Raw genomic sequence first — 17,033 nt, forward strand, 5'->3', positions numbered from 1 at the left:
CTTGGAGGTCCTTCCCTTCAGCTTGTAGCCTAGTTCTTTAAAATTATTCTTAAGGCTCATCTAGTTCAGTTCTGAAGTTGCTTTAAGGGGCCCATATATTAGAAACGCCTATCAAACACCCCATTTTAGAAACTAGACCCCTCAAAGTATTCACAACAGCATTTAGAAAGTTTTTGAAGCCTTTAGGTGTTTCACAGAAATTTAGAGCAAAGTAGAGGTGAAATGTACATTTTTTTTTTTGTCAGAAAATCCTCTTTATACCATTTTTTTTATAACACAAAAGGATTTATCAGAGAAACGCAACTCAATACGTATTGCCCAGATTCTGCAGTTTTGAGAAATATCCCACATGTGGCCCTAGTGCGGTAATGGACTGAAGCGCCGGCCTCCGAAGCAAAGGAGCACCTAGTGGATTTTGAGGCCTCTTTTTTATTAGGCACCATGTCCGGTTTGAAGAGGTCTTGTGGTGCCAAAACATTGGAAACCCCCCAAAAGTGACCCCAATTTGGAAACTAGACCCCTTGAGGAATCCATTGCAGTTTTCATGGGGTGCATGCGGCTGTTTGATCAGTTTTTATTCTATTTTTAGGTGGCGCGGTGACTAAAAAACAGCAATTCTACTATTGTTTTTTTATTCTATTTTTTTTACAGCGTTCACCGTGCGCTATAAATGACATATTCACTTTATTCTGCGGGGCGATACGATTACGGCGATACCAGATGTTTATAGTTTTTTTTTATGTCTTATGGCGTTTGCACAATAAAATACGTTTTGTAAACAATCATTCACTTTTTGTGTTACCTTATTCTAAGAGCCAGAACGTTTTTATTTTTCAATCAATAAAGCCGTGCGAGGACTTATTTTTTGCGTAACGAACTGTAGTTTCCATCAGTACCATTTTTAGGTACATGCGACTTTTTGATCTCTTTTTATTCCATTTTTTGGGAGGTGAAGTGACCAAACAATTGTTATTGTGGTACGGTTTATTATTATTTTTTTTTACGGCGTTCACCGTGCGGGATAAATAACAAAATAATTTTGTAGTTCAGGCCGTTACGGACGCGGCGATACCAATTATGTATAGTTTATTTGTTTGTTTATATATTTTTATTAATAATAAATGACTGATAAGGGAAAAAGGGGGATTTTTACTTTTAATACTTTTAAAACTTTTATTTTCTTATTTTTACACAACTTTTTTTAACTTTTTTTTAACTTTATTACTTTGTCCCACTAGGGGATTGAGGGCAGGAGGCCCTGATCGCTATTCTAATACACTGAACTACATGCGTAGTGCAGTGTATTAGAACTGTCAGCTACTCACTGACAGCAAGCATAGTGGGTCCTGACGTTGTCAGGACCCACTAGGTTTCCGTCTATGGCATAGCCGGACGCCATTGTTTGGTGTCCGGTTGCCATAGTCACCATCGCCGGCCGCTATCGTGTAGCAGGCCGGCGATGGCGGATTAACCCCTAAGAAGCAGCGATCGCTATTGAACGCGGCTTCTGAGGGGTTAATCGGCGGGGGAGCTCCGCGATCGGTCCCGGCACATTGAGCAGTGATAGTCTGCTGTCGGAAACAGCAGCTATCACAGCTCATGAACGCGCGCCGCGCGAACGGCGCCGTGTTTACTCCATGACATACTATTATGTCATGGAGCGCGAACGATGCACTTACCATGACATAATAGTATGTCCTGGAGCGTTAAGGGGTTAAGGACCTCAAAAGCCTGAACCACCTCCGGAAGCCAGTGGAGGAGATCAGCACCTTTGCGAGTAAGGTCCGTAAGAGGCTTAGCGATGACCGAGAAGTTAGCAATAAATCTCCTGTAATAATTAGCAAACCCCAGGAAGCACTGTAAAGCCTTCAGGGAGGCAGGTTGGACCCATTCCGCCACAGCCTGGACCTTGGCAGGGTCCATGCGGAATTCATGAGGAGTGAGGATTTGACCCAAAAATGGTATCTCCTGTACCCCAAACACACACACACATTTTTCAGTTTTAGCAAAAAGTTTGTTTTCCCTAAGGGTTTGGAGCACCTTCCTGACATGCTCAATGTGGGAGGACCAGTCCTTGGAAAACACAAGTATATCATCAAGGTACACTACAAGAAATACCCCCAGGTAGTCTCTTAAAACCTCATTTATGAAATTCTGGAAGACCGCGGGAGCATTACACAACCCAAAGGGCATGACGAGGTATTCTAAAGGACCTTCGGGCATGTTAAACGCAGTCTTCCACTCATCCCCTTCCCTGATTCGGATAAGGTTATAAGCCCCCCGAAGATCAAACTTAGAGAACCATTGGGCTCAGGGGGAACCTCATTGAAGAGATCAGGAATCAAAGGAAGGGGATATTGGTTCCTTACAGTGACCTTATTCAAGTTCTGGCAATCGATGCATGGCCTAAGACCACCATCCTTATTCCCTACGAAGAAGAAGCCAGCACCTACCGGAGATGTAGAGGGGCGGATGTAACCCTTGGCCAGGTTTTCCTGGATATATTCTCTCATGGCTTCACATTCAGGACAAGAGAGAATAAATATCCTACCTTTAGGGAGCTTAGCTCCTGGTACCAAATCGATTGTGCAATTGTACTCTCTATGAGGAGGTAACTCTTCGAAGGCTTTTTTAGAAAAAACATCAGCGAAGTCCTGAATAAACTCAGGTAGAGTGTTCACCTCCTCAGCGAGAGAAACCAAATTAATAGAAAAACAGGAAGTCATGCATTCATTAACCCATTTAGTAAGATCCCCAGTATTCCAGTTAAATGTGGGATTATGCATCTGCAACCAAGGGAGGCCTAAAACAAAATCGGACGATAATCCCTGCATCACCAACACAGGACACTGCTCCAAATGCATGGAGCCAACCATGAGTTCAAATACAGGGGTATGCTGCGTAAAATAACCATTTAACAAGTGGAGTGGAGTTGATACCCACTACTGGGGCAGGTTTAGGCAAATCAATCAAAGGCATAGCTAGAGACATAGCAAATTCCACAGAAATAATATTAGCAGAAGACCCTGAGTCCACGAAGGCACTGCCGGTGGCAGATCTACCACCGAGACCTGAAAGGGAAGCAAGATTTTATTAGGCTTCATATTTACAGGAAATACCTGTGCACCCAAGCGACCTCCCCGATGGTCACTTAGGCGCGGAAGTTTTACGGCTGCTTATTCTTTCGCCTAGGACAGTCGTTCACTTGATGCTTGTCATCCCCACAGTAGAAGCAGAGACCATTCTTCCTGCGGAACTCTCTACGTTATTGGGGAGACACGGAGGCCCCGAGTTGCATAGGTTCATCCGAGTTTTGCGTGGAAGAACGAAGTAACGGAACCTCTGGAGCCATCAGAGGAAAAGGCACATAAACGTTTGAGTCGTCGTTCCCTGAGACGTCGGTCAAGACGTACCGCTAAAGCCATAACCTGATCTAAAGAGTCCGAAGAGGGATAACTAACTAACAGGTCTTTCAGGGCGTTCGACAGACACAATCTAAACTGACACCTCAGGGCAGGGTCATTCCACCGAGAAGCTACACACCACTTCCTAAAGTCAGAATAGTACTCCTCAACGGGTCTCTTACCCTGACGTAAGGTCACCAGCTGACTCTCGGCAAAGGCAGTCTTGTCAGTCCCGTCATAGATGCCCGAGAGCGGAAAAAAAAATCAACAGACGAAAGTTCAGGGGCGTCAGGAGCCAAGTACAAGGCCCATTCCTGGGGGCCCTTCCTGGAGACGGGACATAATTATACCCACTCGCTGGTTCTCAGAACCTGAGGAGTGGGGCCTTAAACGGAAATAGAGCCTACAACTCTCCCGGAAGGAGAAAAAAGTCTTCCGGTCCCCTGAGAACCGGTCAGGCAACTTGAGGTGGGTTTCTAGAGGTGAGGTGAGGGGCACTACCAGGGTAGCATCACGCTGGTTGCACCTCTGAGCCAGGTCCAGGACCTGTAGGGAAAGACCCTGTATTTGCTGAGCCAGGGCCTCGAGGGGGTCCATAGTGTGTCAGGGACCAGGGTAGAAAAGGTATATGGGCCTGTGATTATGTAATGACGGGGTAGGGAGACAGACAGGTTAGCCCTAATCTACCCGCCACTCAGTCCCTGCCTACTTGCACGGCCTGTCCTAGGCGACGGCGTACAACTGGGCGACGGTCCCTACGCTCAATAAGTGCATGACAGACCAAGAAACAAGGGTATACAGAAGCTAAGGGAAATGGGGCAGTTGCCCACGGCAACACCGTGAGCAAAAAGAGTAGTGAACGAGCCGAGTCAAGCCAGGAGTGTACGAGGTACCAAACGCAGAGCAGGAGAGTAGTCAGTAAAGCCAGGGTCAATTTGAAGCAGAGGTCAATAGTATTTGCAGGAGCAGCAGAGCCAGGAAACCAGACAGAATCACAGGCAAAGGAGGAGCAGGAAATGAAGGTATAAATAGACAGAGGGCGGGAGCTAGCTCCGTCTGGCCAGGCTGTGATAGGTTCTCCCACTCCTCAGCCTCCCAGCCTGAGTGGTAGCAGATCGAGTCACTCTAACAGACCTAGGCACAGATGCAGGCTGATTAACCACGGGCGTCGACAAAGAAGCTGTGTCAGGCAAATCCATTACACCCCATTTATATGAATGGGACAGAAAATTCTGTAACAAATCTCCCACGTGTGAATATAATCTAAGGCCGGGTTCCCACGGGTCGGATACGCTGCGTAAAAATCATGCAGCGTGTCCGACCTGGAACCTGCAGTTCATTCCGCCCTGGCTGCAGCGGTGACTGGCTGCAGCGGTCACAAGGGATGAAACGTCATCAGGAGGCCGGACTACGCACAGAGAAGACGGAGGGGGTAAGTATGAGCGCTTTCTTCCGCAGCAGAAATTCGTTTGAGAAAACGCACCACAATGCGGTGCTATCTTTGGGACGGAATGAACTGCAGGTTCCAGGTCGGACTGCAGGAAGAAGGGCGTTCTGGGTAAGTATGTTTTTTGAGGTTTTCTGAAGTTGCGATTACGCCGCAAAAGTCACAGCACTGTTGCAGGTTTTGAACTTTCTGTTGCAGGTTTTACATCCCCTATGAATTTAATGGGGATAACCCGCAACAGAAAATCAACAAAAATGCAACTTAAATTGACATGAATTAAATTCCGCTGCAGGTAAATTTATTAACGTTTATGCTGCGGTTTGTTTCCACAGCGTGGGCATGAGATTTTCTAAATCTCATCCTCTTTGCTGCTACTGTTCCAGCTGCTTGCTGCACACAATTCCATTGCGGAAATTCCGCAGCATTTACGCTACGTGGGAACCCGGCCTTATGCGTCTGCTAAAACCAAACAAACATTACAATGGCCTTAGGTTACAACATTTTTAACTTACAATGGCTTTCCTTGGCCTTTATAACTTCAAACTTACAATGCCACAGGCAGCTCCAATCTCCGGTGCATGTAATTGGTTAGAAGATCCAACCAATCGGAGTGCGCATTTCACTGGTAAAAAGTTTATGAACTATGGGGTAAATTGAGCCAATGAAAGGGTGCTTATTACCCAAGTTTATGCACTGTTTGGCTGTCTAGTAGCGCCTCTCTGAGGTACAGAATAGAAATACATGTACTATACTACTATTTACTTGTGCTAGAATGAGCTGCTCCTTCAGACGCCAAGAAAAGAGTGAACATAGCAAAGAATTAGCGGAGCAAAACATGACAGGGGTGGTGTACAAGGCTAGGTAAGGGTTAATTTAAGGGGTGGTACTTACCAGTTAATTGTTGAGGTGGAGCTAGGGTTACGGGTGATTTAAAGCCAGGTTCTCTTTTCCCGTATGGAGCCTTAGGAGTAAGTTTTAAGTGTTACAGCAGCATTTTGCATGAGTCATGTTGAGAGATGACGAAAGAAAAAGAGGGAACGTGATTCACATAATGGTGGATTTGGATTCTCTAGGGTGAGCTCAGAGTATAGTGAAATTTAAATACGGGTCAGACCCATGGTGTTTGGGTGCCCTCGTGGCAGTGATTGAGGCTAAGGGTAAAAAGTTTGGGCTGAATGTGGTATTATTTGGCACCCTCACAATGACTACACCTCTCCTTTAAATTGTAATTTATGTAAATGTTACATTTATATGTTGTTAATAAAGGGCTGTAAGGATTACGGCCGGGGTAAGTATAAAATCTTTTTTTTTTTCCTGCAGGATTTCTGAAGCGCACATGCCACCCGGAAACCCGCACCACAATTTTCGGCGGGTTTTCCTGCGGCTTCTAGGAGAGATACGCTGTGTACTTTATGCAGCGTATCCGCCCTGTGTGTTCGTACCTTAAAGAAGCTCCTGTCCTTTACATAGTCTCTTTCTGACTGGGACTTGCTTTATCTTTATGAGGCTATGTTCACACCGCATTCAGTATGTATGTTCTACGTACGCGTTGGGAAATGCAATAAAGGGGGGGCTGGGAGTCTGATCCTTGCCAATCCAATATTGATGGCCTAGTGCAAAGGATACACCAGCAATATTAGAGTCCCAAAAAAAAACTTTAATAAACATTACGTTTTAAAAAAATGTTTACTCCTCCGATTCCGAAGTAGAAGACGCTCAGGTCGTGACAAAATGTTTTTTATCTACGGTCACGGATTGTAAATGTTTTAAGCTAAAAAGAAAAACAATGGGGAAAATTCAAAATGTACCTGAATTCTATTGCAAATTGTGTAAAAAAATGTTTTACCAAATTTATTATGCTACTTAGACAATTTTATACATTCCTGTAAAGTTTAGAAAGTAGCAAAGAGTTGTCACACATCGCATACTAATTATGCTATGGAACCGGCCTAAAAATCTGTTGTTGGTACCAAATTTTGCGGCGGATATCACTAGACAGATAGGGCATGAAAATCCTCAGCATGCCTACAATCTGCGGCGGATTTTTAATGCTATACATGACTTGGTTGGGGAATTGTGTGAATCCACCCTAATGCACCCAGTTTAAGATGTGAACCATTTTTAGTATATCGTCATCTGCCATGAAGAAAGGATCATGTCATGTAATAAATTTGGTCCAATATTCACCATCTTTGCTGACTCTTAAATACATACAACCTAAGACACAATGTTCCAGAACTTCCGTAGACCTTATAGAAGCCTCTTCCTGTCCCACCCCACCCTAAGGGTATAGCGACACGTGGCAGATTTGTCCCATTCACCTGAATGGGTTTGTTAAAATCACATACACACATGCTGAAGAAACGGCACCATTGAGATGTATGGAACAGATTTTCCATCACAAAAATTTAGGCAACAAATCTGCCGTGTGTGAATATTTTAGGTGGTTTTGGCTAAATCACAATATAAATGTACCCTTGATCTCCCCCTTTTTAGATAATACCTTACAGAAGGATGCATATGGTTCTCTCGACGCTTTCTTTATGTTCCCTTGGACACTTTATCTGGCGTCTTAGCTCTTTCTGCTCCTCCGTTGCTATAAACATTGTTGTTAAGAAGCTGCTGCAATAAAGGTAACTCACACAGCGTGAATGTAAACACACTTCAAGTGAAATCCCCAAGCCATGTGAATAGTAGCTGTGACAGTCCTTACAATTTCTTCCTGTTATTTAAAGTTTTTTTTTGTTTTTTACTTGCTGTTGTACATTTTTATATATGCTAAAATTATGATAGAAGAAAGGGTCTTCTGAGCCCAAGTGGTCTGTCTGCTGCAGGATAATTCTGGAGAAAGCAACCAGCTACACGCAGAAGAAATACAAACTTAGGGTCAGTTCACACAGAGTTCTTTGGCGATGATTTTGACGTTGAACCCGCTTCGGAATCAGTGCCAAAAGACGGCCAAAAATTTATTTGAATGGGAGGCAAAGGAGCTTTTTTTCCCAGGCAACTTTTGGGGGAAAAAAAGCGGCATGTCCTTTCTTCTGTAGTTTCCGAGGGTTTTTCGCTACGTTTTTTGCCCGCGGACCTTGCATTAGCTTCAATAGCCGCGGGCGAATAATGCCGCGAAAACCACAGAAAAAAAGCGCAGGCAGTTTCAAATCTGCCTCAAATTTCCTGAAGGAATTGAAGCAGATTTTTTCTGCCTGCAAAAAACTCTGTGTGAACAGGGCCTTCAAAAGTGATGTGTACAGAAAGAAAATTCAATAAAAGGCCGTAAAAACATAGTAAGGCCAGGATCACATACAGAGTTTTGATGCAGTTTTTGGCTCAGGTTTTTGAGCCAAACACAGGAGTGGATACAAAAGAAAGGAGATGCATCCGTCTTTTCTTCATACATTTTGTTCCATATGGATCCACTGCTGTCTATGGCTCAAAATACTGAGACAAAAACGGCATCAAAACTGTGTGTGTGATCCTGCACCTTCCGTCCGAAAAAAAAGCACCACATTGTGGAGCGGTTTTTCAAACTGCGTTTCCGCTGCGAGAAAAAAAACTTTCATACTTAACCCCCTCCCTCTTATCTGCGCATAGTCCAGCCTCCTAAGATGACGTTGCAGGCCATGTGACGATGCAGCCTGTGATTGGCTGCAGCAGTCACATGGGATGCAACATCATCTCAGGGGGCCGGACTGCAGGAAGAAGTATTTTCTGTAATTCCCCCGCAAAAGTCGCAGCCTTTGGCTTTCTGTTGCAGTTTTGCATCCCTATTGAATTCAATGGGGAAAACCTGCAACAAAAAACTCAGCATAAATTGACATGCTGTGGATTTAACTTCCGCACCGCAGGTCAATTTATTAGCGTATACGCCCCTAAGGCCCCATGCACACGACCGTGTTCGGTCCGTGATATACGGTCCGCATGTCGGCCGCATGTCCCGGACCGAGCACACTGCAGGGAGCCGGGCTCCTAGCATCATACTTATCTATGACGCTAGATGTCACTGCCTGTCCACAGAACTACTGTCCCGTACTGAAAACATGATTACAGTACGAGACAGTTTTCCCGCAACGAGGCAGTGACACCTAGCGTCATAGATAACTATGATGCTAGGAGCCCGGCTCCTTGCACTGTGTTCGGTCCGGTACATACGGCCGACATGCGGACCGTACATTACGGACCGAACACGGTTGTGTGCATGGGGCCTAAGGGTATGTTCACACGCAAAATCAAAAACGGCTGAAAATGGCAGAGCTGTTTTCAAGGGAAAACAGCTTCTGATTTTCAGCCGTTTTTGTAGCTGAAAAAGTTTTTGGAGGCGATTTTTTGGAGCTGTTTTTCCATTGACACAATGAAAAACAGCTACTAAAACGGCTCAAGAAGTGACATGCTCCTTTTTACGAGGCGTTTTTTTTAATTCAGCAGCGTAAAAATAAGCCTCAGGTAAACAGCACTGTGTATTTCCAATTTAAATCAATAGGAAACTGTTTGCAGGCGTATTTCAAGTGTATTTTGGAGCGGAAAACGAGGCTTTTCTGCTCCAAATTCAGCCTGTATACAAGCCACGTGAACATACCCTAAGGCATACCTCCCAACTTTTGAATTCGGAAAAGAGGGACATTTTATGCCACGTCCCCTAACCACGCCCAATATCCGGCATCAACACATCAAATCGCGGCCAGATCCTTCTGCAAATAACGCGCGCTCATTCTCACTGCGGATCTTTAGACTGTCTGGGTATCACAGATATTATGGATCCGGTTATGTCGTCTTTATGTTACTTTTCCTATCTTGGGTAGAACATTTGCTCATCACGGCGGCAGCAGCAGCTGCAGGACAAACCTAAAGGCTGCGAACAATGAAAGTCAAGAGAGAGACCCTGTGGTGGATGACTTTTCAATTGACAGGTAGCAGAGTTGCATGATGGGGATTTTTTTTTCCAGTTGTGTAACTCTGGTACCGGTCAATGGAAAAATCATCCACCAGAGCCAAGATCGCTCCACACACAGCCCCCCTATACATAGCTCCACACACACAGCCTCCCTATACATAGCTCCACACACACAGCCCCCCTATACATAGCTCCACACATACAGCCCCCCTGTAGATTGCTCCACACAGCCCCCTGTACATAGCGCCATATACAGCCCCCCTGTAGATAGCTCCACACACAGCCCCCCTGTAGATAGCTCCACACACAGCCCCCCTGTACATAGTGCCACACACAGCCCCCCTGTAGATAGCTCCAGATACAGCCCCGTGTACATAGCGCCAGATACAGCCCCCCTGTACATAGCGCAACACACAGCCCCCCTGTATATTGCTCCACACACAGCCCCCCTGTACATAGCGCCAGACACAGCCGCCCTGTAGATAGTTCCAGATACAGCCCCCTGTAGATCGCTCCAGACACAGCCCCCCTGTAGATAGCTCCAGACACAGCTCCCCTGTAGGTAGCGCAACACACAGCCCCTTAGGCCTTATTCACACAACAGGGTCCGAGTGTCGGACGATAAAAACGGTCGTTTTGCATCCGTTCCGATTCCGTTCCGGGCCGTGTTGCCGTTTTGTAACGGCCTATTTTGACCCGTTTTGCATGCGTTTTTTTCCCTGTCCGTTTTAAAATCGGATGAATTTCATTTCAATTTGTTGCCACACACAGCCCTCTGTACATAATGCCACAGCCCCCCTGGTAGGGAATGCCACCCAGCCCCCTGTAGGTAATGCCACCCAACCCCCTGTAGGTAATGCCACCCAGCCCCCTGAAGGTAATGCCACCCAGCCCCATGTATGTAATGCCACCCAGCCCCCTGCAGGTAATGCCACCCAGCCCCCTGTATGTAATGCCAGCCTGCCCTCTGCAGGTATTGCCACCCAGCCCCTGGCAGGTAATGCCACCCAGCCCCCTGTATGTAATGCCACCCAGCCCTCTGCAGGTAATGCCACCCAGCCCCCGGCAGGTAATGCCACCCAGCCCCCTGTATGTAATGCCACCCAGCCCCCTGAAGGTAATGCCACCCAGCCCCCTGAAGGTAATGCAACCCAGCCCCCTGTATGTAATGCCACCCAGCCCCCTGCAGTTAATGCCACCCAGCCCCCTGTAGGTAATGCCACCCAGCTCCCTGTATGTAATGCCACCAAGTCCCCTGTAGGTAATGCCACACAGCCCCCTGTAAGTTGCACCCATCCCCCCCCCCCTTTCAAGGAGAAGTCACTGACTTCAATGTCCATATATGGACAGTGTAGTCACTGACTTCTCCTGGGGAGGAATTCCCGGCCACAGGGTCGGGGATTCCGCTTCAGAAGTGAGTGACGTCACTGTATCCATATATGGACAGTGTAGTCACTCACTTCTCCTGTAGCGGAGTCCCCGGCCATAGGGTCGGGGATTCCGCCTCAGAAGTGAGTGACGTCGCTGTGTCTATATATGGATAGTGTAGCCACTCACTTCTCCTGTAGCGGAATCCCAGGCCATAGGGTCGGGGATTCCGCTTCAGAAGTGAGTGACGTCACTGTATCCATATATGGACAGTGTAGTCACTCACTTCTCCTGTAGCGGAATCCCCGGCCATAGGGTCGGGGATTCCGCCTCAGAAGTGAGTGACGTCGCTGTGTCTATATATGGATAGTGTAGCCACTCACTTCTCCTGTAGCGGAATCCCCGGCCATAGGGTCGGGGATTCCGCTTCAGAAGTGAGTGACGTCGCTGTGTCCATATATGGACAGTGTAGTCACTCACTTCTCCTGTAGCGGAATCCCCGGCCATAGGGTCGGGGATTCCGCCTCAGAAGTGAGTGACGTCGCTGTGTCTATATATAGATAGTGTAGCCACTCACTTCTCCTGTAGCGGAATCCCCGGCCATAGGGTCGGGGATTCCGCTTCAGAAGTGAGTGACGTCGCTGTGTCCATATATGGACAGTGTAGTCACTCACTTCTCCTGTAGCGGAATCCCCAATCCCCGGCCGGGGATTGGGGATTCCGACTCCTACAGGGAGCAAAAAAAGACCCTCCTCCTCACATGCACTCTGCTTTCACTCCCCGTCAGAAGAAGGCAGGAGTCTTGCAGCGGCGTTCTCACTGGTGTCGATGCCAGCCCGGGAGTGGATCAGTCCAGTCACCTGACCGGTGAGCTCAGATGACAGGTCAGGTGACTGGACTGGTCCACTCCCGGGCCGGCATTGATCCCAGTGAGAACACCGCCGCAAGACTCCTGCCTTCTTCTGATCGCTGCTGCAGTCAGCAGCGATCAGCTGTTTTGATGCAGCGCCCAGCGGGACATTTTGAAGACCGGGCGGGGCGGCGGGACAGCGGTGAGAAACCGGGACTGTCCCGCCGGAATCGGGACGGTTGGGAGGTATGCCTAAGGGTCTGTTCACACAGCTTATTTTCAGCCGTTTTTCAGCTGAAATTACAGAAGCTGAACGCCTCCAAACATCTGCCCATTGATTTCAATGGGAAAAACTGTTTCGTTCCAACGGGGCGTTTTATTACGTGTCCGTTTGAGAAGTGCATGTCACTTCTTGAGCCGTTTTTCATTGGGTCAGTAGGCTCAAAAAACGCATCAAAAAACATTTGATGCTTAAAAAACATTTGAAAATCAGAGGCTGTTTTCCCTTGAAAACAGCTCCGTATTTTACAGCCGTTTTTTGTTTAGTGTGTGAACATACACTAACTGTTTTGTGGGAAATGTGGGTGACATACAACAGGGCATTATTAGAGCTCCAACTTAACCCAAGTTTCCTAGGATTCTGAATTACAAATTTGTCTAGTTATAAAATATCCACTCCCCCGTCATCTACAGACCTACAGTGGCGCTTATCCTGCATATGGTCTCCCCCCCTCCCCCCACTTTAGCCATGTTGATGAAGACGTGGTGTGAACAGTGCCCTACTTTTCAATAGAGAAAGATTTCACATTGCTGGGGAAGATGGAGTTTCCCTCACGTACCACCATCAGCACAATAATGTACTAGTAGGCCAGATGGAATTTTTAATTTAATCAAATTAAACACTAATTAACTAGAGCCCCTCCCTACAAAAGGACGTCTGGCTCACATATAGTGACATAGTGCCCACCTTGTGTTTTCTGTCCTGTGTGGACTTGGATGTTTGCTCTGCTTGTTTGCTCTGCATTGTTTCTGTTTTCATGTGTTGTGCTGGACTTCCTAGATTGAACTGGGAGGTGTACAAAGGGTATTTCTTAACGCTATGCAATGTGTTTTAGCTTGTTGTTGTACTAATACACATGAACGTTTTGAGATTTTGCCCAAAACTAAATCTAGATTTTTTTCAACACTTTGGGCAATTTTCTATTTGAATCTCGATTTTCTTATTTATTTCCGTTTTTTTTCCACTAGCGCCGAGCGGGCACTCTGGAGCGAGATTACATTATAGTGCATGAAGTGTGAGCAGGACCCTGTGCAGTACCAGCCCCACCATAGGGTTTTAATACATGACATTAAGGCCGGATTCACATGACCGTGATTGGACTGTGAAAAACGGTCTGTGTGTCCGCCGGATTTCCCAGCCCAATCACGGTATATGTGAACGGGATTCCTGGCATCATAGACATTAAGGACGGATTCACACGACAGTGAAAAAATAATAATAATGGCCATTAAAACTGATAAAATATCAGTTTTTCATGTGCATTTTGCATCAGTGTCTCCAAATTCCCATCCATTTCCAGTCCTACTGTCTGTTTTTTATGTCCGTTAAAAAAAATAAAAAATGATTTCATTTGTCAGGGTTTTGTATTAATCCCCTGAAAACAGCAGTGCCCATGTAGGTAGTGACTGCCACAATGTCCCTGTAGAAAGTGCCCACATAGTGCCACAGTTCCCACATAAAGTGACATAGTGCCACAGTGCCCACATATAGTGACATAGTGCCACAGCTCCCAAATATAGTGACATAGGGCCCACATACAGTGACATAGTACCCACAGAGTGCCACAGTGCCCACATATAGTGAAATAGTGCCACAATGCATACATATAGTGAAACCCCCCCATAATAGTGCCACAGTGCCCATGTAGATCGTGCCACAAACCCTTACAGATAGCACCTTTCCTCCCTTGTAGAAGGCAACCCCACATGTAGGTCTCACCCCACCACCCTTGTTGATCGCAGCACAATCCCCACTCCCTTGTAGATCGCACCCTGACATGTAGATCGCACCCCCCCCCCCTTCTTCCTTGTAGATGTCGCCACTGTAGCTGCCACTAGGAGCTGAATCCCTGGCCACAGGTTGCCAACGCTTTGGCCGGGGATTCAGCTCCTAGTGGGAGCTACTGTGGTGCAATCTACAAGGGGGGTGTGATGTCATCGTAAAGGGGGGGTAGTGGTTCGATCTGCAAGGGGGGGTGTGATGCGATCTACAAGGGGAAGTGGTGATGCGACCGTCAAGGGGGAGTGGTTGTGCTATCTACAAGGGGGGGTAATGCGATCTACAAGGGGGGGTATAATGCGATCGGTAAGTGGGGCTGGTGGTGCTATCTACAGCGGGGCGGTATCGCTATATGCGAGGAGTCCCTGCTTCCCTGTGGAAATGCTGTTTCGCACTGTACCACTTTGTTCAGTACAGAACAGCAGTTCCGTGGGGAAGCAGAGACAGAACGGGGCGGACCAGGCAGAGACGAGGCGGAGTGGGGCGGAGCTTCCTCCTGCAGCACAACAGGAAGAATCGATTTAACAATTCTGTTAAAAAACAGAATCGTGAGAGTCCTTAAGGGCGAATTAATCTAATTAATTCGATTAATTGCCCAGCACTTGGGACATTTCATGTGTTGGGGCGGAGGCACCCTGAGTTTTCAGCGTTTCTCAGATAAGAGCTTTCCGGAGAAAACTAGTGTTTGTACGAAGGGGAAGCATCTTTTTTTGTTTTATGACTGCATCCTATTCTTTCAAATATTTTCTCTTTGGGAACTAGGTTCCTTTGTTTGGGGGTGCAGTAGGTGATGTTTCGCCTCTCTTTTGCGTCAGTTTCCACTATTTAAACTGGGCATAGTGCTGCACTGCCTAAATCAGTTGGTTTTATACAAACTTTCTGTGAATCCAGATATGTATTTTTTTTTTTCTTGGTATAACCTTTCCAGGGGTTGAAGATCATGCAGTCCGGCTAATCAATAGATTTTCATTCGCTTCCTATGGGAAGATTTCTCATACTGCTCCTTTATATCAGCTCACCCTGTATGTCTCCTCTCCAGAAAGTAAGATCCTAGAGGAGGACCCTACTCCTGGGAAAGGAACTGGAGTGTATTCTCCTGTAATCCTGTCTCCTATGCCTTCAGGCAAATAAAGGAAATTTATCGACCTCAGCTTCTTCAGGAAGAAGAAATTCAAATACGAGACAATCAGATCTATGAATAGGAGATTTCACGGCCCTCCAATGAATTTATGAAGACCTTCTCACAGTCCAGGTCTGAATCTACCAAGAAGGCTTACACAATGGTCGAATGGATCTTTTCAACTTGGTAGTCCACTCAAGGAGTGAATAGTTCCAACCCGCAGATTAACAACATCCTACACTTCTTGCAGGAAGGATTCATAAAAAGACAGTCTATCGACCTGAAAGGTCCAAATTTAGTCCAGTCTGCCTTTTTGGGTAAGATTCTTGTCACAGAAGCCCTTAGTGAAAAGGTTCCTGAAATGGTCTGCTAGAATGAGACCTACCATACTAAGACCTGTGGCAAAATGGGACTATGCTTTAGTCCTAAGAGGTTTATGCTCATCTACCTCTGAAGAGGTCTCACATAATTACCTATCCTAAAAGATTACTTCCTCCTGGTCATAATCAGGGGAGGACACAGACGGTGGAGAGCCCCCGTGCAAGAGATATATATAGGCCTCAATGCCCTCCAATAGTTTATCATGGCACACCACGTTGTGTCTCTCCAACAATACACCCATAACTGTGAGTCACTGTCTCAGTCCCTTACATGCAATGTACTAGTCCCCTGTGCGGCTACACGGTTTGCACATGTGGTGTGTCTGCCCCAGCCAGAACATCTGTCAATAGAATAGGGGAGCTTCAAGCCTAGTCATCAGTGGATCTGTACATCAGATTCCTCCATGACATGGTCTTGTTAAAGAGGCTCTGTCACCAGATTTTGCAACCCCTATCTGCTATTGCAGCAGATAGGCGCTGCAATGTAGATTACAGTAACGTTTTTATTTTTAAAAAACGAGCATTTTTGGCCAAGTTATGACCATTTTCGTATTTATGCAAATGAGGCTTGCAAAAGTCCAAGTGGGTGTGTTGAAAAGTAAAAGTACAACTGGGCGTGTATTATGTGTTACATCGGGGCGTGTTTACTACTTTTACTAGCTGGGCGTTGTGTATAGAAGTATCATCCACTTCTCTTCAGAACGCCCAGCTTCTGGCAGTGCAGACACAGCCGTGTTCTCCAGAGATCACGCTGTGTCGTCACTCACAGGTCCTGCATCGTGTCAGACGAGCGAGGACACCGGCACCAGAGGCTACAGATGATTCTGCAGCAGCATCAGCGTTTGCAGGTAAGTCGATGTAGCTACTTACCTGCAAATGCTGATGCTGCTGCAGAATCAACTGTAGCCTCTGGTGCCGACACGATGCAGGACCTGTGAGTGACGTCACAGATCTGCACTGCCAGAAGCTGGGCGTTCTGAAGAGAAGTGGATGATACTTCTCATCAGAACGCCCAGCTAGTAAAAGTAGTAAACACGCCCCGATGTACGCACATAATACACGCCCAGTTGTACTTTTACTTTTCAACAAGCCCAGTTGTACTTTTGCAAGCCTCATTTGCATAAATACGAAAATGGTCATAACTTGGCCAAAAATGCTCGTTTTTTAAAAATAAAAACGTTACTGTAATCTACATTGCAGCGCCTATCTGCTGCAATAGCAGATAGGGGCTGCAAAATCTGGTGACAGAGCCTCTTTAAGGCTACTGCCAAACTTCACTCCCAAAGTTCCCTCATTTGTAACCTGTAATCAGGTCAGCTTCCTTTCAGTGTTCTGGCACGAGTCTTCCTTCCTAGATCTGAAGAATGTAATCTCCATTCCTAGATCTGTCCTGTTGTCTTGACACCTATTTGGCTTGAAGTAAGAAATCAGGAAGGTTGAGAATTTATTTATTGTTTCCTGAAAGAAACAAATGGTTTAAAATCCACCAAACCTACACTGGGTTGAAGGAGTCTGGT

At 46.4% G+C, this 17,033-nt stretch overlaps 1 protein-coding gene across 3 annotated transcripts in view; it reads right to left on the bottom strand.

The window, feature by feature from the left end:
• LRRC18 (leucine rich repeat containing 18) overlaps window positions 1–17,033 on the bottom strand; it is a 53,837-nt gene that overhangs the window by 15,953 nt on the left and 20,851 nt on the right. Inside the window, exon 1 of one of the 3 annotated variants that reach the window (XM_075842843.1) lies at window positions 7,355–7,467. The exons of the other annotated variants lie outside the window; for them this stretch is intronic. Within the exon in view, the coding sequence (XP_075698958.1) occupies window positions 7,355–7,371 (17 nt within the window). The 5' untranslated portion in view covers window positions 7,372–7,467. Of the gene's footprint in view, window positions 1–7,354; window positions 7,468–17,033 lie in introns of those variants that run through there. 3 annotated transcript variants of the gene reach the window in all.

Source organism: Rhinoderma darwinii, chromosome 11, assembly GCF_050947455.1.
Source record: "Rhinoderma darwinii isolate aRhiDar2 chromosome 11, aRhiDar2.hap1, whole genome shotgun sequence".
Taxonomy (NCBI): Eukaryota; Metazoa; Chordata; class Amphibia; order Anura; family Rhinodermatidae; genus Rhinoderma; species Rhinoderma darwinii.